Genomic DNA, 21151 nt, shown 5'->3' with positions numbered 1-21151 from the left:
TGAGAAGAAGGCTTTTAGCTTACCGGGACATAAGGCCCATTAAAATTTAGAATCAAAAAAATGAAGATGGATATTATAGTAATTTAGTCTCCAAACAGAACTTCAAAACCCTACTTCTTTTCTTCAACTATAAACCCTTTGAGAAAAACCCTTGGAAGCCTCAGCTCAGACAAGCGAAAGAAAAAAATGCGACCACCGAGGGGCGGCGGAGGTTTTAGGGGCGGAAGGGACGGTGGTCGAGGGAGAGGAGGTGGCCGAGGAGGCTTTGGTCGTGGTGGAGGACGTGGTGGCGGTGGGTTCCGTGATGAAGGACCTCCTGCTGAAGTTGTGGGTTAGTTTTTTTTTTTTAAAGAAATTATTACCTCTGTTTTGTTTTCTTGTTTGGATGCTAGGAAAGTGAGAAAAGTATAAAAAGAGAACATTTTGATGTGATGAGGAGTGAGTAGAAACATTTTGTTTATTTATTCATGATTGTTTATATTATTTTTCTTTGCAATATGTGTGTTTCTTCTGGGTGGGTGCTGAGGAAATGAAGGTTAATTATTAAAAAAAAAACGAATTTGATGCAAATTAAAAGCTAAAAGAACTCGTTTTCTATTATGGGTATTCTCAATTTACCTTATCAAAGATATTAACTTGATTTTCTCATTTTGTTATTAATGCAGAGGTCTCTACCTTTGTTCATGCATGTGAAGGTGATGCAGTGACAAAGCTTACCAATGAGAAAATACCTTACTTTAATGCTAATATTTATCTGCAGAACAAGACCCAAATAGGGAAAGTTGATGAAATCTTTGGTCCCATCAACGAATCCGTGAGTTCCGTTGCTAGTTTAAATTTGTATCTACTAAAAAGTTGGGACTTCGACTGAGTTTGTTTGTTTAATTTTCTTCTTGTTGCAGTATTTTTCAATCAAAATGTTAGAAGGTATTGTGGCAACTTCGTATGCTCCAGGTGATAAGTTTTATATCGATCCGAGCAAGCTTTTGCCTCTTGCAAGATTTCTTCCACAACCAAAGTATGTTTGCTATTCTTATAGTTAAAGCCCCGAAACTGTTCTTATTCAAATCATAGAATTAATGATCATGTCCCCGAGTTTGATTTGTCATTGTTAGTCTGCTTAAGCTTGCACTTGCATACTTTGTTTGTCTAGAATTCATGTTTATTTTCCCTCTATGTTTAGCATATCTTTTCTTCCCCGATGTTTTGTATTAGGTATTGAAATCATTTATCATTTTAATCTACTTAGGAGTTATCATTCATTCTATTTCTTTAAATTGAACTTCCCCTATTATGTAATGTTGTAGGGGACAGGCACAAGGTGGTGGAAGAGGTGGTCGTGGAGGAGGCAGAGGTGGTGGTAGAGGAGGTGGTCGTGGAGGTGGTGGATTTCGTGGAAGTGGTGCTCCAAGAGGTGGCAGAGGTGGTCCTAGGGGTGGTGGTCGTGGCGGTGGATTTAGAGGTAGAGGTAGGTTTTAGAGCAATAACATTTTGTAACATTATCAATGCCCTTATCCGCTATCCTTTTCGGATGTCAAAGGGATACAACTTTGAGAATTTGATGCCAAGCTTTATTTGTGACTGTTGTGTTCATTGGAGATGTATTTATTTCGAATTTTTTTGGTTTACACAATGTGCAATATCTGAATTTGGTTGCTATCCATATTGAATAGGGTTCATGCTAGATTGTTTCGTGATCTTCATATATTCGTATTCCTTCCGTGTTAGTTTTTTTTGTTGCCTTCGAAATTGCTACTAAAATAGAATTCAACAATAAAGCAACAAATACAAATGACAAATCTTCATTTGAAGCTCCTCAATATGAATGAGGTTTTACCACAATAGTGGGGGCAAGAATCAGGGGGGTTCATAGTATCCTCCATGTTTATTTCAAAACCAGCATTAGCAGTAAGTATTCTTATGCTTCCCAACCTCTAAGAACGGTAGCCCGAGCAACGCGGTTAACTCCGAGGGTAAAGGCTCCCATTCGGAGGTCGCAGTTGTGTGTTTGGCACATCTCCTTAACATTTTTAAACCCTTTGGTCATGTAAGTCTTTAGCTCACTGTTCACCTTCTCTTCATCCCACATGAAACCTTGAATGTTCTGCAATCGGAACACAACCGATTAGTATCCAAACAAGCACTTGAAAGAATGTTTATGTTTAGTTGATTACCTGAACCCACTCAAAGTAACTAACAGTGACTCCTCCAGAGTTTGCATAAATGTCTGGAAGTATAATGACTCCTTTCTTTGACAAAATCTGCAGATTTATACAAAGAGAACACATTACAAGCTTTCATTTTATTGTAATTATGAAACTTTAGATCACAATGATCAACCTCATCAGCCTCTGGGTCAGTTGGATGGTTAGCTGCTTCAATAATGAACTTTGCTTTAATCTCATTTGCATTTTCCCTTCATTAAAAGATCAAATGTGCATCAATTAACGTCATTTTTCGAATCATTTCATATCAACAATCTTTGCAAGTTCGAATCCAGATAAATGTTATTTACCTGTTGATGACGCCTCCGAGTGCTGCCGGGATGAGTATGTCACAGTCTTCGACAAGAACTGATTTCGGGTCTATGGAATCCCCACCATGGAACCCTTTGATACCCTTGTTTTCTTTCACATGTTTGAGCAATGAGGGAATATCAATGCCATTGCTGTTCATGATGGCCCCTGTTATATCACTTAATGCAACAACCTTCCCTCCCTTTTCATGGATGAGCTGTGCAGCCCAAGAACCAACATTCCCAAAACCCTGAAACAAAAATCACCATTTTTGAACAATTCTCTCATTTTAAAAAATTTAGGGTTTTTTTTTTGCTGAAAATCGTACCTGAATTACAAATTTTTGTCCAGAGATGGACTTGCCATGTTCATTAAGAAGGGCCTCAGTTGCAAACAGCACCCCTCGGCCAGTGGCCGCATCTCTCCCAAGTGATCCTCCAAGATCCTATGTAAACACAAATCCGATACGAATACACAAAGGTCAAAATCTATATAACACGAATTATAAGGTGAATGTGAAGTAAAATGCTTACAATCGGTTTTCCAGTCACCACAGCAGGTGAATGACCATGGAATTTTGAGTACTCATCTAGTATCCATGCCATTGTCTGTTTAACCACAACAAAAATGCAAAATACCATTTATCAATACCCGAATATGTTTCCAATCCGAATACTTTATGAAGAACCCATATAACATAACCTACCTGCGGACCAGTACCCATATCAGGTGCTGGAACATCGGTATGAATTCCTATAAGATCATGTATTTTCTGGGTGAAAACTCGAGTGAGGCGTTCTAGTTCGGATTTGCTCAACTCTCCAGGGTTACATCCTATACCACCTTTAGCCCCACCATATGGGATGTTTGCAACTGCTGTCTTCCATGTCATTAGTTGCGCCAATGCATTCACTTCATCAGGGTCAACCTACATTATTCGATTACAAAACCCTTGTTAAAGCTCGGATACAAGTACGTCTCCGACTCGAATATATTTGCTTTTCAATGACAGACCTCAGGGTGATATCTGATTCCTCCTTTCATAGGACCTCTAGCATTGTCATGTTGAATCCTAAAGCCAACAAAAGTTGCCAATGTGCCATCATCTTTGGGTATGGTGCATTCAACCTGGCAAGACATGTTCAAACATCCATTACAATTAGAATCTATGTTACTCGGACTCGGACATGTTTTTCCTTGTACCCATTTTCAGATGTGCGTCAAACACGATTTTTTTTAGAGAACTGACCTTGATTTCCCTGAAGGGAATGAGGAGACTCTTTTCAAGCTTAGAATCCAAACCAAGAAGCCTGGCTGCTAGCTTGAAGTTTCTGTTGGTTGCCACTAATGCATTCATTGTTCTTCTTAAAACACTTTCTCAGGAGCCAAACAGAAGATAAGAAAAAGACTCAGAAAAATCAGAAGATTTTTTAGATTTCTTGTTTATTGAGCTTCAAGATGAAGAATAGCAGAGTCTCTTTATATCATTTCCATTGTCTAAAGGACAAAATGTGAACCCACATGTTTATATTAAATGGGGTTATCGTCAATTATGTAAACTCGTAATTAATGCTATCCGATTTATATGGGGGCGTTTTTATTATTATTTTACATTTAAATTAAAGGTTTAATTCCAAATTTCATCCCTCTATTCTATAAAAATTGAAAATTTAATCCCTTTACATTAATTTACCAAAATTTAATCTCCTAATTCAAAAACTAAGAATTTAGTCCACTTGTTAGTAAACAAATGAACTTGAAATATTGGTTTGTGCTAATTTTTTGAACTAAAGTTGAGGGACTAATTTCTCAATTTTTATAAAATAGATGGATGAAATTCAAATTATACCTTAAACACAAGCAAAATTTGGTACAACTTTCGTTATTAAAATGCAAATTGATGTTTAAAATAAACAGGTTTAGCCTTCACCAAACCAACTTTTTGTTGATCTAAGTAAAATCGAACTTTGAACAAAATTTTAATCCTCCTTACGCAGACACTGCACGAAATTTTGGGGATTAAAAGAAGAGCCTATATTTTTAATTTGAATTTTAATATGGACTGTCTAATGTCTTGAATAATGAAATTTTATAATAAAGTTTTTAATAAAAATTAAGATACATGAACCTGAATATAATAATGGAATACCTTAGTAAGCCATTTTTAGATTGGCTTCCAACTTTGATCATATAAAAATATTTTCAAGATAGGGTTTTGAATAATAGGAGAGCTGGAAATCTTATCTGTGTTTGACTACCAATAAGGAAATTTCATGGTTATATCTAATAAATATTAAAACACCATAAAATTATATATTATATATATGAAAAAGTGTATGGATATTTTAAAAATATATTTTACTAAGTTATTAATTATCCTGAATTTTAAAAAATTAAAATTATTGGATGATTCTTTTTAGATAAATTTTTAAAATATCATCCATTGAGCAGTCAACATGTTCAAGGGACTTAGTTCATAGAGTTGGGAGTATTTTGAAGAGGCAATATTAACCATTGTTGCTGATAGGATTAGTTACCTAATGAATAATAATATGAAAATTTCTTCCAAAAATATCTGTTTTTAGCAAAAATATGTTAGATAAATTTATATATATATATATATATATTATAAAAACATGATATACATGATTTGGTAAATTCTCCCGACAAAAGATTAGATTTGGACCACAAGTCATATAAAGTTGGCCACCAAGACTTGTCAATTTTGTATTTGGTACAATGGTAAAAAAATATAAAATTTATAATTGTGTCAAATTAATATGTTAAAATCTGTACAAAATATACAATAAACTATTGGTATGAAAATTAATATAAATATTTGTAAAAAATTAATACCATACGAATTCACGAGGATTTCAAAAAAAATAATTTTTTTTTAAACTTACATGTATCCCTATTTAACCCATATTTCTATTAGTATTTATAAAAAAAATTACTCAAAATAGGATAAAATAAGCACCCAGAAAAGGGGAAAACAATGAAATTGCCTTAAAAAAATTCTAAAGGCAGCATGAAAAATTAAATTAAATGTGGCATCGTAAAGAGAATATTTTATGTAAAATATTTCACTAATTTCAAGTTTAATTTTTCTAATTAATATTTATTTTATATGGGAAAGTGATGATAGTGTTTGAATCCATATTATCTAGATGGCCAATGAAAATCTTAATCAGTACTTCAAACAAGTTTTGTCAATTTAAATAGTGTTATTTTAGTTGATTTATTGAAAGATTTTATGTAAAAAAAGAGAAATATTTAGATTTAATAGCACCAAATATTTTTAAACTATGACTTTCACATAAGATTTCTGTTATTAAAATTATTAATTTAACTGTTAAATGATATGTAAAATCTTATATAACATAATTTAAAATAGAAAATTTAAAAGAATAAATAAATTTTGTAAAAATTTTGGTATTGAGGTTTTCGAAGCTTTTTCAGAAACTATTGTTCACTCTTTTTTTTTTCAATTCTACATTATTTTTAGTTTCAAATTTTAAAATTTTTACGACAACATTTACTTTTATTTAAAATTTTCATTTTAAATCATGTCACATAAGGTTTTCGTGTCATTTAATGGTTAAATTAACGGTTTCAACAATGGAAGGATTTCATTGATATGACATTAATAGTTTAATGATGTGATTAGAACATTTTGAAGTTTGAGGATCAATTCAAAATAAAGATCATAGTTTGGAGATATCCAATGTAATTAACTCTAATATTTATTGTATTTTTTTTTAAAAAATGGTTTTTAGGTCTTTCTTAACTTGGTATCAAATTAACTCACGAACCTGACTCAATCATGTGATTATAATAATATATATTTTGATTTTCAAAACCAAACTAATCAATTGGACGGTGAATCAATCAGAGATAGTGGCCCGTAATAAAAGGTTGAGTCGGTTCACTAATGAATTAGTATGCACTGGTTAAATCTAAGTTTTTTTTTTATATAATTTTTATAATTATTTATTTAATCAAACCGAACAAACTAATTAAACTATATAAACAAGTGTATAAAAGATACTATATGCGGGAAGTCTTATATGAGCTAGTGGAACTTTTGGGTACTAAGTTTAAGTTTAACACATGAATCCCAAAATTTATATAAACTCTAAACTTAGAATCAGAATTATATTAATAATAACTTACGAATATAATACGAGTATAATATAATAGCTTACGAATATTATTTAAACTTTTATTTATATTTTACACTTATTCATCTATGAATATAAAGTACTAAAAATATACCCAAAAAATAGAATAAATCGAGCAATATATATATATATATATCCGATACTTACAGTGGAGTTTGGATAACATGTAGCATAAGAATATGATGCTTTCCTTACAGCAGACAGAAGTGTGTTCCTTTACATTCAATCTAAGTGATTTCTGAATATACAATTAAAAAAAAATGTTGCTAATTCATCATCAATTTGCTTTTCCATCAACGTGTATCCAACGCAAATTCCATTTGCTTTTCAATAATTTTTCCTGCAAATTTTTTCTATCTTTTACCAGATATTACCCATCCACCTTTTTATTTTAAGTGTTTACATCACGTGTATCGATACTATATTTTTTATATGAAGAGTATAATCTCTAAAATTATTTATAATCCATTCTCAACCCTTAAATAGAAAAATAATACGTTTGAGTGTATTTGGATTCACTATAATACCAATACCAATCGAACTAAGACTCAATCGACTATTATATTAAAATGTATTATTTTAATAATAAAACGGGACAATAAAATTTAGATTTTATTTTGATATAATTTTTTATTGTAGTACCAATAATAAGTACCTTCTAGTATAGAAAAACTTCTTTTTTATTGTCTTTTTTAGAGTTAAATTTTTGAATTTATTTAATGTATGCCTTTGTTAATTAATGCCTTATAATCAATCATGTGTAGCATGTTTTATATAATTGATTATTATTTTATATTTAAAATTTATTTTATTGTATTTATTTTATATTTGTAAATATTATATATAATAATGATAAATCTAAAATAATATATTGGTATAGAAGGATACTAATATATATTAATATCAATAAAAAAAATGAAATATCTATTAATACACCTTAATTGACAAAAAAATTTTGTTAAACTTTCGGTGGCCATGGCCTTTGGTTTCGAGGTTTAGAAAAGAAAATAAAACATTTTTCTTAAAAAAAAGGTAAATTATACAGATAATTATTAAATTATCCAAAAAAATTATTTTAGGCACCTAAATTTTATAATTTGAGCACTCGTAATATATAGTTCAGTCATTTTGATCACTCCTATTAAAATCCTATTAAAGAAATAACTATAGTAACAAATTTAACTATCAGTCTTTTACATTAATAATAAATTTTAAAAAATCAACCCCAAAATTTACAAATTTTTTTAATTTGATATTAATTTTAAAAAATTTAAAAAATATATAAATATACATAAATATTTTCAAAAAATATAATAATAAATTTAAATTTCTATTAATATTAAATAAATATAATTATATTAATAGTAAATATAATAAAATAAACCCCACCCCATTCCTCTCTCACCATCATTCTCGTCTCTTGTCCCCCCAACCCTACCACCACAATGAGGTTTTTAGGTGCACACATAACAAACACACGGGAAGCAAAAGAATTTACTCTTTTGTCCGACAAGGGAATTGCTAAAAGAGCAAATGCTTTTGCTTCCCGTGTGTTTGTTATGTGTGCACCTATAAGCATCATTGAAGTCCGGTGGCACCCGAACGGTGATAAAGGTAGGGGACAAGGATGATGGTGGAAGAGGGAGATAGTGGGGATTTATTAATGTAATATTAATATGAAGATTTTTTGAAAAATTTTATATATTTTTTAGAATTAAGATTAAATTGAGAACATTTGTAAATTTTGGGGCTAATTTTTAAAATTATGGTTAAATTGATATAATATGTAAAAGTTAAGGGTTAATTGTTATTATATCAATTTTTTAGCTACCACATCAGCTTATCTTTTGTCATTTTAATGGGAGTGACCAAAATGACCGAACTATGTAGCATAAGTGCTCAAATTACAATTTTTTTTGACTATTTTTGAAATTTTTAAAATTGTTATTAATTTTTTTCTTTATAAATTTTTATATTTTAAAAATGGAATCTTCAAGCCCAAAGTCTTTTCCACTATTGTTGAAGAGAAGGAACCAATCACGATTGATAAGGCGTTCAAAAGCACTGCTTGGACTGCAGCAGCACATGCTGAGTATCAAGCATTGCTGGCAAACAAAACGTGGGACCTTGTCACGTTACCTGAAGGGCGTCGAGCAGTAGGGTGCAAATGGATCTTCAGAGTTAAACGTCATGCTGATGGGACAGTCGCTCGCTACAAGGGTCGGTTGGTGGTCAAAGGTTATTTACAGGAAGCAGGAGTTGATTTTTTCGAGACCTTCAGTCCAGTGATCAAGCCAACGACAATCAGAGTGATCTTGTCTCTCGCAGTATCTCGAGGGTGGCATCTCAAACAAATCGATGTGAACAATGCGTTTCTGAATGGAGACCTGGATGAAGAAATATATATGACTCAACCACCAGGGTTTGAGCAACACTCGGCTGATGGGAGACCTCTTGTTTGCAGGTTGCGAAAGGCACTCTATGGGTTAAAACAGGCCCCTCGTGCGTGGTTTCAGAAGCTACGAGACTTCCTGGTAGCTACTAATTTTATTGCATCTAAGGCTGATAGTTCCCTTTTCATTCGACAAGAAGGATCTCAAGTGCTTTATGTCCTCATATATGTTGATGATATAATAATTACAGGCACTAACTCTTCTGCTATAGACGAGTTTGTAAAAAGTCTTGATGTTCAATTTTCCTTGAAAGATTTGGGTCCTTTAAATTACTTTCTTGGGATCGAAGTAACATACACTTCGAGTGGCGTTTTTCTCAGCCAGAAGAAGTACATTCTGGAGCTACTTCGACGAGCTTCCATGGACACATCCAATCCCTCTCCTACGCCAATGGTAACTACATGTAAATTGACGGTTAATGAAGGGGATCCAATAGAAAATGAGAGTATGTTCAGGAGTATTGTGGGAGCCCTACAGTATGTGGTCATAACAAGACCAGATATTGCGTTTTCAGTCAACAAGGTATGTCAATACATGCACAAGCCTCTCGATACACACTTCAGAGCTATAAAACGGATTCTGAGATACCTACGAGGGACACTAGATTATGGACTACAGTTCACTCGCAACTCCAAACTTCTTCTTGAGGGCTACTCTGATGCAAGTTGGGGTTCAGACATTGATGACAGACGATCAACATCGAGGTTTTGTGTTTTCTTCGGTGGGAATCCAATCTCTTGGAGCTCCAGGAAGCAAAAAGTAGTATCGAGATCCACAGCAGAGGCCGAATATCGCAGCTTAGCTCATGTTACTGCAGAAATAGCATGGATTCGATCGTTGCTGACAGAACTTGGTATTGAGGTTCGTAGCAAGACATTGGTTTGGTGTGACAGTTCTGCTGCCATTGCTGTAGCAAACAATCCGGTCATGCATTCTAAGTTCAAACACGTAGAGCTAGACTTATTTTTTGTAAGGGAAAAGGTGGTGAATGGCTTGCTGCAAGTTGGTCACGTCTCTGGCCAAGAGCAAGTGGCCGATGTTTTGACCAAACCATTATCAGCAGGGCAGTTTGAAAAATTCAGAAAGAAACTTCGAGTAATTCCCATGGAAAGTCGTGATATATAGCAACAAGAACAAATCTCATACAGGAACGAAGGAAGTCAAGATGCATGGGCCATGTTAGGAATAAAGAATCTGTTAGTTGTTAGGCAGTTGTTATTCTGTTATTCTGTTAATAACCACTGCTAGCTGATATATTACTGCTAACGTACTGCCTATAAATATCCTTGTATATTTTCTTGTTGATGAATGGAATTGAGTTTACACTCAACATATATTATGTATTATTGAAAATGATTAATAAATTGAACTATTATTTTTCAATATTGAACACACTTAAAATGTTACATAACCCATTTTCTAGAATGATGTAGAAAATGCAATTGCATTGATCAAAAAAATCTTTTGAAAAGAGGTTAAAGGAAACAAAAGTATTAAAAAAAGAATTTGACTTTGAAATAACTTAAGGTCAATTTTTTTAATAATTTTATTATAAGTCTTGATTATATATATATATATATTTTTTTTTTATATAGTGCCTAGAACTACATATAAATGAGAGAATAATGCGATTTAACATACTCAAACCTATGTTCTCTTACAATAATAACAATGTCTATACTAATTTAACTAAAACTTAATTAACCTAATATAAAATTATTTTTATTTTAAGCTATTTCACATGTAACTAATATATGCTAAAGATGGAAATGACAAAAAATAACAATAATAATTGAAATGACATTTGAGCTCCCATCATATTGGGTGATGTTTTATTCTCTAAATTGTTCTTCATGGACATTAAAATTACTTAGTCAATGGACCAAGTTGATAGAATAAAGTAGGTATTATTATACCCACTAAATTGTTCAATTATGGGAAGCCCTTTTTTCTACCTTTTTCCTTTTCCATTTACTTTTCAATTTCAATAATATCATTTGAAACCCCAATACCAAATAATATACAATATGATATGAGATGGAAAAAAAATTTAGAACACTATATAAGTATACATTTCATATCATATATTATATTATATTTTAAATAACATAAACATGATATAAATATACATTTCATACCAAAATTTGATTGCAAATACAAGGATTTTAACTATAAATAAGAACAAGGTGGCGGACCAAAGGTCCAAGATGATGTTAGGAATGAAACATACATAGAAGAAGCACTTGCAAGAATCTTATTGGAAATCCAATTCATTAACAATATATACTATATAACATTCCATTGTCTACACCATGATCATAGTTAGATTCCTTCTTTACTAAGATTCCATGCATTTTAAATCACATTAAAGAGAAAATAAAGATATATTTTTACTTTGTCCTGTCTAATTATCAAAAGAACTATGACATGCAGAAATAATATGAATTTGCAATACGAATAAACAAATTCATTGGTCTACTGAACAATAATACCGAGCAATCAAGGTATACAATAGACCAATATCCGAATGCTTCGAAATAAGTACATCCATCTAGAATCTTTAGCTTACAACATGGTGCCACAGACCAGATTGTGGAAGCAGAGTGAACGATGCTCTTGTCAGGACCGGAAAAAATGATCTCATATAAATTGGGAAAGAATCCATTATCATACACATTGTTCTTCTCAGTATTCTATAGAAGGAACCTTTTAAAGAAGGATTTTACATTTGTTCTCTAGGAGCTTTTTGCTATTCATGCCATTGATGCTTACTTCCAATGCTGCAGACCTCACTCAGCCAGCTTATGGAGAAGATGAAAACATTTTATTCTAGTTTTACAGTCTCATTAACAACTTAATAATCGACATGGCAAAGTATTTCCGGGTTTATGTTTGGTTAAAGCTGGTTAGCCAGATGAGGTCATTCGATTCTAGTTACCTGGTTTATCTAGCAACTTAATGATCAGCATAGCAAAGTATTCCCGGGTTTATGTACGGTCAAGGCAAACCTGCTTCGGATAGATGAGAACATCTGATTCTAGTTTCATGGTTTCTTTAACAACATAACGATCTGCATAGCGAAGTAGTTCAGGGTTTATCTTAGGTCAAGGCTGGATTGCCTCAGAAAGATGACAACATTCGGTTCTAGTTTCATAGTTTCACTTACGACTTAATAATCGGCATAGAAAAGTATTTCCGGGTTTATGTTCAATGGAGGCTAGGTTGCCAAATTATGGTAATCGCCAGTGCTAGTTAGCAATGTCAACTTAAGGTACCAAAAAAAGGAACAGCAGAACAAGATTGAAACAGATCTGACCTCATTTGTTGAAGTGTTTATGAGACAAAGGTTAGCAGGATAAGCAAAAAAACCCGTCAACAAGATCAAAACTATAGCCATAAACACCCTAAGAGGGATTTGAGTGTCATGCGAGCCTAACAGCCACTGCTGGAAAATAGAAGACAATGTATTAAACTCAAAATATTAGCAGCAAGATCCTATACGTAAAGCAGAAAAAGAAAATGTCTAAAAACTAATGCACTTGCCTGTACAATATGAGGGGCTAAAATACAAAACGAATTTTCTACACCATAATAAAATTAACAAAAAAATGGCCCGGAAAGTTTAGTTTTTAAATCATTAATAAACTAGAAAACGTAAGTCTGAATCAATCATACCTGTTAAAATATATACAACTTTCAATTCTTTCAATCTTCCAGCAAGAACCAATCCAATAAATGCAAAGAAGGAAATGCCTGCAGAACACTTGCTATGATTTTAACATGAAATATGGAAACAAAATGCAGAAAATAGCTCATTTTTGTAGGCCATAGATCGGGAAAAGTCAGAAAAGGATGAGCAGTGCTCTTGATCTCAAACAAAGCTGAGAAATTGCAAGTGACTCATTAATGGACAAAACACAAACTCAGTTACTAGATTTAGATCATCACTTTAATGAAAAACAACCTCGATAGTAATGGAAATCTGGTAAATATCAAAAGTTCTAATCATAGTTAATGGTGGTTTTGGTCGAGTAACTAGAGGATGCTCATGTTCTCCAAGAAAATGTTACCGACTGCAAAATGGAAAAGGCAATTATGTAAACTAAACAGAAATACGGTTTGCTAGCAGCTGATACATGATGAAGAATTGACCAAAAAAGAACAGCCAAAAGATTGTGTACTTCTCTCCCCGTACAATTATTCTGGACTAGAGTAAACACCATCTTATGTAGACGTAAGTCTGATGTTTTTAATATTCTGTACATAGAACAACTCGCTACACAAAATAAAATAAAGAAACAAAGAACAGTTGAACCTAGGAACAAAATATATATTCATCCGAAATAAAAATCAACAATCAATCGTGCAGGAAAGGAAATGAAAAAGGGACATTGGAGATTTAATATTAAAAAGCTTTGATATATTACTGCTTCCATCAAAAAGATAACATGAGGGGTTCAAGGCTAAAGCCATAAATAAAAAAATTTAGTACTAAACGTTGCATATCATACAACCGTTTAAAACAAACTCAAGGAAGCAAAAAAGCGAGAGAGAGTTTAAAACTCCTGAGAAGCTGATCCGATATCCCCCTTACTTTTTCCCCCTTTACTGGGAAGAAGAGTCTGGTGAATATTAGGCAAAACACCTCCATTTGCAATGGTGACTGAACCCAAAAGCTTACTTAGCTCTTCATCGTTCCTTACAGCTAGTTGGATGTGCCTTGGAACTATTCGATTCTTTTTATTGTCTCTCGCTGCGTTTCCAGCGAGCTCTAAAACCTGAAACACGTACAACGGGGATCGGAATTAGGGTTTCATTAAAAAATGTGAAAATTTGAAGAAACCCAAACAAAAAGCACAGAAAGAAGACGTTTCCGAAAAATAAACTAAAACTAAAATCTAGCAAATCATTCGTTTTTATTTTCTCGAACTATTCAAAAACAAAGAATGCTAGGGAAACAATTTTATTTATCGATCAAAATGATCGAACAGATCGATTTACCCGAAATAAAAATTGAAACCACTTAAACTCCAATTAATAAAAGATGTAAAAGCATATAAAAACACATTTCTTAACTAAAAATAAACAACTCGCACAAATCAATAATCCACAAATCAGACATTGAAACCATTTGAAAACTCAATCTAATAACTAGTAATGAAATATATATATGTGATCTTATCAAATAACATTTTTTGTCTAAAACTGCTAATCGCACAAATCACACATTGAAATCATCTGAAAAACAATTTAATAAATAGCAATAAAAGATGTAAAATTTATCAAATCGCAATTAGTTTTCTAAAAAAACACGACTAATCGCACAAATCAAATAGCTAGAAACCGAACATCAAACCCATTTGAAAACTCACCTCAGCAGCAAGATACTCTAATACGGCGGAGAGATAGACGGGAGCTCCAGCACCAACACGCTCAGCATATTTTCCGGCTTTCAAGAACCTAGCGATCCTCCCCACTGGAAACTGAAGCCCAGCCTTATGCGATCTCGACACCGCCTTGGTTGACTTGGGCTTCCCTCTCCCGCCTTTCGTTGATCCTTCGGTGGGACTCATCTTTCAAAAATAATCCCTAACCCTAAAACTTCTTGTTGTAAATGATGAAAATTGGGGAATGGCGAAAGTGTCGGTTTAAAATTTTACCAATGGAGGATTCGAGAATAAGGGGCTGCGCGGTGTACATTATATAACAAAGGTTGGTGGAATTTGATTGGTGGGCTGTAGGTTAACGAGGATTGACAACGTGGCACGAGATTTTTGAGTTTTCGCGCGAAAAAACATATATTTCCTTCTTATAATTTATGTTTGGAGCTTTTCTCGATATATTTGGCGGGCAGTTGTCCCTTGGTTTAAATATAACGACGTCGTATAGAGATATTAGAGCCCATTGTTGTAAATTCATGCCTTCTAAAAAGGAGCCCAATTTGCCTAAATCCAAACATTATTTGGACTTTAAATCATTTATAAATTTTCATTATACTTTTTTTACCTTGAAAATGCCTAAAACTGGCTATGGGGCGGATCGAAAGCATATATTGCTAAATTCATCATTATTTCATAATTAGTATTTTTGTTTCTAGCATTCGACTCGTTCTAACATAAGAAATTTTTTATAACAATTATTACATTTTTATCCTTTTAATAATTATATATATAGATGAAATGATAAATTCATATAATAAAGTGAAGTGAAACGGGATAAGTAATTCTCATAATCGCTTTAACCCATTATTTAAAAAAATTCACCCTACCCCACTTTATGTTTACTTTTTAAAAGAAAAACTATTCACTTCATTCAAAGCGAATTAATTCAAAATCAATAAGATGGCTTAAATTTTACCATTCCACCTAAATTATTATATGCAATCACCTCGTAAAGTTAATCGTATTGAGCGAAAAAAAAAAAAGAAGAAGGCACGTTCAACTTATAGCTAAAAAGTAATCTTGCCAAGAGAAAACACATTTTCCAATTATGCATGATCATGATAATTAGACTATGATCTTCATCAACAATAACTTTCTGGATAAGCAGTGGATTATCATCAAGTCATGCTGAAGTCCACCCAAATATTACATAGCAATGTAACGAAGTCTCGATCATGTTTAAATACATGTGTAGAAAGCCCACAAGTTAGAACTCCAAATTACTTACATTATCTCATTAACTATACAATCCCTCTCTACCTTGAAACTTTGTCAAATCTTCTTCAATAATATTTTTTTGGTATTTTTACATACGTTTTATTGTTCATTTTCGAGGTTCGTGGTTGTCTTTCTTAATAATATTGTTTTCAAAGTTTGAATCTATATCTCTCTTTGAGAATACAACTTGCTTTACTATTGTTTTCAACGAAATCATCCTAAATGGCTCCCGACACCAACCTCCAATGCCAAATCATATAAAAAATATATATTTAAATTTAATTATGAAAATATAAATGTTAAAAAATAAGAGATAATGTCACGTTTGACATCTATAATTTTATACATCATGTATCATAATAAAACATATATCACTAGTTCAAGTACCACATTAAATATTTTTAAATTACAAATATTAAATTAAATATTTTATGAAAATATAAGTACCAAATATGATATTATCTCTAAAAATAATTTGAAGAGACTTAAAATAAACTGATGGTTTTTTGTTACAGTTATCACCATGAAATTTAGGAACAATTCCATCCTACATTATCTCATGCTTTTAAATATATATATTTTAAAATTATTAAGACATAATTAAGAAAAATAAGGTCAATTTCTAGTAAATACTTCTTATTATTTGTACCATAACCATTTAACAAGCTTTTTTTCTCCCTTCTATATTTTTCATCTATTTTTATCAAGTAATCAAAGCTTAATACATAAGAGCTTTATTATACTTCTTTGCATATATTAACAATTGATATAAGGTTCTACAAAATATCTCTAAATCTATCTTTCTTTCACTTAGAAATTATAACCACACTTAATCATTAAATAGCTAATTGAATTTAGATTAATAAAATAAATATATTTAAATAATTTTATCAAAACAAATATGAATTAAACTCACGGATTGGTAAGGGTCTTAATTAGACTTGTCTGTGGTTCAAAAGTATGGTTGAAAAGTTAGAATGATTGGATAAAAATATAGGCCCAAAAAATGTGATTGGACAAAAAAATAAGGCTCGTTTTCAAAATGAGTCAAGCATTGGGTAAGCTTTTTTGGCCTATGCCCGATCCGAATTTGAAAAAAACAATTGTTGTTGTTTTTTTATTGTTTTGCCGCTACTTTTTCTTTGCTTTGCAATCATTTCGTTATTATATTGTTATTATTTTATTGTTGTTGTTTGGATATTGTATAACTCTTATTTTATTATTAATTTTGTTAATATTTTAGATATATTTGCTTACTAAGTTACACTTATCTTAGTGTTATTTGAGTATTTTTTATATATTTTTTCATTTATTTGAGCAACATTATTTTAATGCTTTTAATGTATTTGGTTTATTTTATTTTTAAATTTATTTTTACATAAAAATTTAATACGGGTGGACTGAATTGGAATTAAGTTTTAATATTTTTATCTGAGTTGAGTTAGGAAAAATTTTAAGCCTATTTTCAAGTCGAGCTTGGCCCGAGCCTAAATTTTTTTATTCGGCTCTACCCGAGCCCGACTCATGGACAACTTTAGTTAGTCCCTTAGTTTGGTATATTTACCTTTTAAGTCTTTAAATTTAATGAATTTTAATTGTAAATGATAAAAAATTTATTTTGACCCCAAATTTTAAACTAGAGCCACGTGGAATCCACTTGGATGAAAGGGGAAGGTTGACTGTGTTATTTCCACAAAAGTGCAATTTGATTGGTTGCCACAAAGGGGAATCTTGATTTGGAAATGGGCCGAACTTTCCCAAATTTTCCGCAATATTGCTTGCCAACAACTTCCCATTCATCCATTCTAACCCTAAAATGGCAAACACATCCCCCACTTACCCATTTTTCGTCAACATCCAATTTTCTAGTATTTTTTTTTCCTTCTTGCATTTATATATATATATTCATATTTATAAATACAAAAATAAAGAGTTATTAAAGATAGTAATAGATTAGGAGAAAGTCACAATTTATATGCATGACATGTTTTTATAGATTTTTGTACTAATTATATAATTTTAAATATAATAAAATACATTAAATATGTTGAAAGTTTAAAGTTGAATACAATATGTCATTAGTCGTGTTGTTTTATAGTGTTTAATCGATCAATATAAGCAATTCAGTGAGCAATTTTAGTTTCCCTTGCATCTTCTACCGATACAACTATTAACATAGATCAGAATCCTTAAAACTTTCAGATTTCTACCGATACAAGCACACTTCTACCAGTCATTTTAGTTGCAATGGTCCAATTTTCAAAGAATTCTACTAACACCAGTCCACTTGTACTGATACAATTTACCTGCAATCTACAATTAATGCTCAAATCTATCGTTACAGTCACAAATGCAAGTTAATAACTCCGTATTAAAGCCAATAAACAAGTTTGTAAAGTTAATTGTGTAAAAATTCAATTTTTTCATTAATATTTTCTTTGTTCTTCATACGCACATTTTAGTAACAATCTCTTTCATTCTTTTAAGTGTTGTATTGTCATTAAGTGAGCTTGACTATTGCAATATCTTCCTCTTAGATGTGTCATTAATTAGTATTTTTAATTATCATATTTGTAAAGGTTTGCTTAAGGTTTTAGATTAGAAAACCTCGAGGCAATTGACTTTATAGTGCTTATTGAAAAGATGGTGTTTGTAAATGTTAAACGTTGTACTTGAAAGGTTCAAATTTAGTGATTTGAGAAATTATTAGTTGTGGTAAGCTAAATAAGTGAAGGTAGTAGACAATTAAAGCCGAACCATTATAAATTTTTAAGTCTTCATTATTTTCTATATATTTTTTAAAATATTTTAAAACATCAATTTACTCCCACGCGTTGGTGATTATCGAGCTTAATATATTTGTATAAAATTTATCATAAATAAAAATAAAATAGAAGGAAAAAAAATATAATGTCATTGATAATAATTTATTAAAAATAAAATAACAACTAATGTGGCCTTGACTTAATGCGAAGGTTACCACTTTGAGAATTTTAAGATATGTAAACCAATTGTAATATATAAGATAAATCATCTCATGTTAGTACGAAGTATACGTGGATTGTCATGTGAGTTTCAACACCAATATCATTAAAAATATATATGTTTTAATAAACGTTTTTGTTTTAAAAAATAATTTGACTATTTTTTACAAAATTAATGGTAAAATTCAACTAAAAATAAATATTGAATTAATAAAATTATAAATATTAAGGATTGAATTTATTAACATGCTAAAATTTAATATATTTTTCCATCAAAAGTCAGAAGTGTAAATGGATATTTTTAAAACCAAAACGAAATAAATGAAAAATATTAAAAAAGAAGTCCAAAATTTATCCTAATGGAAAGGGGCCAATGCAAAAGAAGCCGAAAACCTATTCATAGTTGTTGACCCAACGCACCCCAAAGCTGCCCCTTGACAGTGAAATTCATAGACAAGGACAGCAAGGCTAGATGCTCCCTGTTGGTTTTCCTCTTCATCACACTTAATATTTATTTTTGCATTGTACCAAAATAAAATATTTATTTTTCCAATATGATTGATTATATATATTATTTGAAGTAAAGTGATCGTAGGTGGAGAAATAATTTTTAATGATAAGTAATTATATTTGAATTAAATAATTTAAACAACACATATATATTTTAATGGAAATCTATAAATAATCCAAAGAGACCATGTGATTACCATTAATAAGATAATTATATACATTATTATAAATGTAAAGGAAAGCTCATTGAAATTTCACAAGGTGAAGAGCTTTTCATGCTCTTAATTCTTTTATTATTATTATTATTATTATTATTATTATTATTATTATTATTAAGCAATTCTTATTTATTTCTTTTGTACATAAAAGCTGGAGTAAAGGGAAATTTTATTTATTTATTTATTAGTTGGAGGGCATGCCAAACATTGCCTTGAACGAGGGAAATTCATGCATGGCCATTATCATACAAGCTACTTATCATCAGGGACTAAATTGATTACTCTTAAGTTACGTGGACTGATTTGAACAGATCTATATAATATAAAATGTTGAGGGAACGCAAATTCCTTCAGTTTTAGCTGTCGGATTTCTGTCTCCAAAGAGATAAATTTGTGATCACATACTTGCTCAACTCCTTATATTCTAGTAAGGGTTCAAACATCAAAAATTGTAAATATGAGAAATTTTTTGGTGGGTGAACAATCATAACGCCTATTGTTCGCCTTCTCTAGCATTCGGATAAGGCGTTCGAGCTTTGCGAATTGGCCACCTCTTTAGACACTCGATTTTTGACAAAGTTAGAAAACAAAATCCTACTAGACGTACTAAAGAATCTATCAACTTCACGTGAATGACTATTTATAGATTTCTTTAAAAATATAAAAAAAAATCCTTTTATATAAGGACATATTGATTATATTTTAATTAAAAGATTCAACATAATAACTAATAACTAATTTACGTAATGCTAATAAAAAAGTATGAATATTTAATATAAATGCATATATTTACAAAAGTTACGGGCCACCATTGAGGTGTTGGGTATGGGTCCCACTATGTGGGAAACCCATATTTTCTGCCACAATGTTTTGCCTTCTTTTTTGATTTTGTCAAAAGCCAATTTTTTGGCCTTTTAACGTGGGAGTGGGCAGCATTCTTAATTGAGAGCAAAATTCTCAATTACATCCAGAGAGAAACAGAGAGTGAGATTGAAGTAGAAAAATCAGTTTTTCAAGCTTGGTGCAGCAGTGATCAACTCTTCGATCGAAGGTCCATTCGTGGTTCGATTGAGCTGATTTTTGGACAGCACCTAGGCGATAAGGTGTTTTTGACTTTGTACGGTCGGATTTTTCATCTGAGTCTTGTAGAATCGAAAATACCCATTTTTCAGCAGCTGCATTTTTGGTGATATTCTCTCATTTTTCTCTCTTTTGCTAAAGATTACATATTGTTAGCCTTGTCGGAGTTGAATGCTTGTTGTAGGCTTGATATTGTGATCTTGTAGTCGAACATTTGATGATAGTAGAGCTCTTTATCGGACTCTAAAGTCCCGTGGTTTTTACCCTTGATTTAGAGGGGTTTTCCACGTAAAAATACCGGTGTCTCTATTTATTTTTGTTGTGGTTGCATTAGTTGATTTGTGGTTGATTAAGGTTGCTAGAGAACATATCTTGTGCTATTGTGCTTGCCATAATTTTTGACAGGAGTTATAAGGAGAGAAAGAACACCGGTTGTGCTTTCGCTTTGTTTCGGTTGTTCGGTTTCAACCCAACAAACTGGTACCAGAGCTTGGTTATTGTGTCAGGTAATTATGGAAATTAATACGAGCAAGATGATTATGTTGAA

General features: G+C 31.5%; 3 protein-coding genes across 6 annotated transcripts; 1 reads left to right on the top strand and 2 right to left on the bottom strand.

Annotated features, from left to right (window-relative positions):
* Nucleotides 1-68: 68 nt before the first annotated feature.
* Nucleotides 69-1684, top strand: LOC107894589 (putative H/ACA ribonucleoprotein complex subunit 1-like protein 1). The gene is made up of 4 exons (XM_016819849.2): nt 69-331; nt 666-814; nt 903-1018; nt 1308-1684. Exons 1-4 carry the CDS (start codon nt 187-189, stop codon nt 1477-1479), a joined length of 582 nt encoding a protein of 193 aa, XP_016675338.2. The 5' UTR covers nt 69-186; the 3' UTR covers nt 1480-1684.
* Nucleotides 1685-1774: 90 nt separating this feature from the next.
* LOC107894580 (probable glutamate dehydrogenase 3) lies at nt 1775-4072 on the bottom strand. The gene is made up of 9 exons (XM_016819842.2): nt 3766-4072; nt 3531-3644; nt 3223-3444; nt 3050-3124; nt 2845-2961; nt 2516-2766; nt 2341-2416; nt 2175-2261; nt 1775-2104 (listed from the first exon to the last, which is right to left on the bottom strand). The coding sequence occupies exons 1-9, from the start codon at nt 3871-3873 to the stop codon at nt 1919-1921; spliced, it is 1236 nt and encodes a 411-aa protein (XP_016675331.1). The 5' UTR covers nt 3874-4072; the 3' UTR covers nt 1775-1918.
* Nucleotides 4073-11581: 7509 nt separating this feature from the next.
* On the bottom strand, nt 11582-14842 carry LOC107894572 (probable histone H2AXb). Of its 4 annotated transcripts, none has more exons than XM_041075125.1 (4): nt 14526-14842; nt 13748-13931; nt 12829-12906; nt 11582-12598 (listed from the first exon to the last, which is right to left on the bottom strand). In XM_041075125.1, the coding sequence occupies exons 1-4, from the start codon at nt 14724-14726 to the stop codon at nt 12576-12578; spliced, it is 486 nt and encodes a 161-aa protein (XP_040931059.1). In that variant the 5' UTR covers nt 14727-14842; the 3' UTR covers nt 11582-12575. The 4 variants fall into 4 exon arrangements, with proteins under 4 accessions (XP_040931059.1, XP_040931060.1, XP_040931057.1 ...); XM_041075126.1 differs by having other exon boundaries at nt 11582-12595; XM_041075123.1 differs by having other exon boundaries at nt 11582-12906.
* Nucleotides 14843-21151: the final 6309 nt, after the last annotated feature.

This window comes from Gossypium hirsutum, chromosome A08 (assembly GCF_007990345.1).
Source record: "Gossypium hirsutum isolate 1008001.06 chromosome A08, Gossypium_hirsutum_v2.1, whole genome shotgun sequence".
NCBI classification, from domain to species: Eukaryota; Viridiplantae; Streptophyta; class Magnoliopsida; order Malvales; family Malvaceae; genus Gossypium; species Gossypium hirsutum.
The sequence above is the reverse complement of the archived record's forward strand: the minus strand, read 5'-3'. Positions and strand labels throughout refer to the sequence as shown.

What these genes read in the sequence shown, in the direction of transcription:
- LOC107894572 (XM_041075123.1), bottom strand. Translation starts at nt 14,726, where the DNA reads ATGAGTCCCACCGAAGGATCAACGAAAGGCGGGAGAGGGAAGCCCAAG. An exon ending in TAGAGTATCTTGCTGCTGAG is followed by an intron (nt 13,932 to 14,525) that starts GTGAGTTTTCAA and finishes TACGTGTTTCAG; the next exon opens with GTTTTAGAGCTCGCTGGAAA. An exon ending in TCCCAGTAAAGGGGGAAAAA is followed by an intron (nt 12,907 to 13,747) that starts GTAAGGGGGATA and finishes AGTGTTCTGCAG; the next exon opens with GCATTTCCTTCTTTGCATTT.
- LOC107894580 (XM_016819842.2), bottom strand. Translation starts at nt 3,873, where the DNA reads ATGAATGCATTAGTGGCAACCAACAGAAACTTCAAGCTAGCAGCCAGG. An exon ending in ATATGGGTACTGGTCCGCAG is followed by an intron (nt 3,125 to 3,222) that starts GTAGGTTATGTT and finishes GTGGTTAAACAG; the next exon opens with ACAATGGCATGGATACTAGA. An exon ending in CTGACCCAGAGGCTGATGAG is followed by an intron (nt 2,262 to 2,340) that starts GTTGATCATTGT and finishes ATAAATCTGCAG; the next exon opens with ATTTTGTCAAAGAAAGGAGT.
- LOC107894589 (XM_016819849.2), top strand. Translation starts at nt 187, where the DNA reads ATGCGACCACCGAGGGGCGGCGGAGGTTTTAGGGGCGGAAGGGACGGT. An exon ending in TTGGTCCCATCAACGAATCC is followed by an intron (nt 815 to 902) that starts GTGAGTTCCGTT and finishes TTCTTGTTGCAG; the next exon opens with TATTTTTCAATCAAAATGTT. An exon ending in AGATTTCTTCCACAACCAAA is followed by an intron (nt 1,019 to 1,307) that starts GTATGTTTGCTA and finishes GTAATGTTGTAG; the next exon opens with GGGACAGGCACAAGGTGGTG.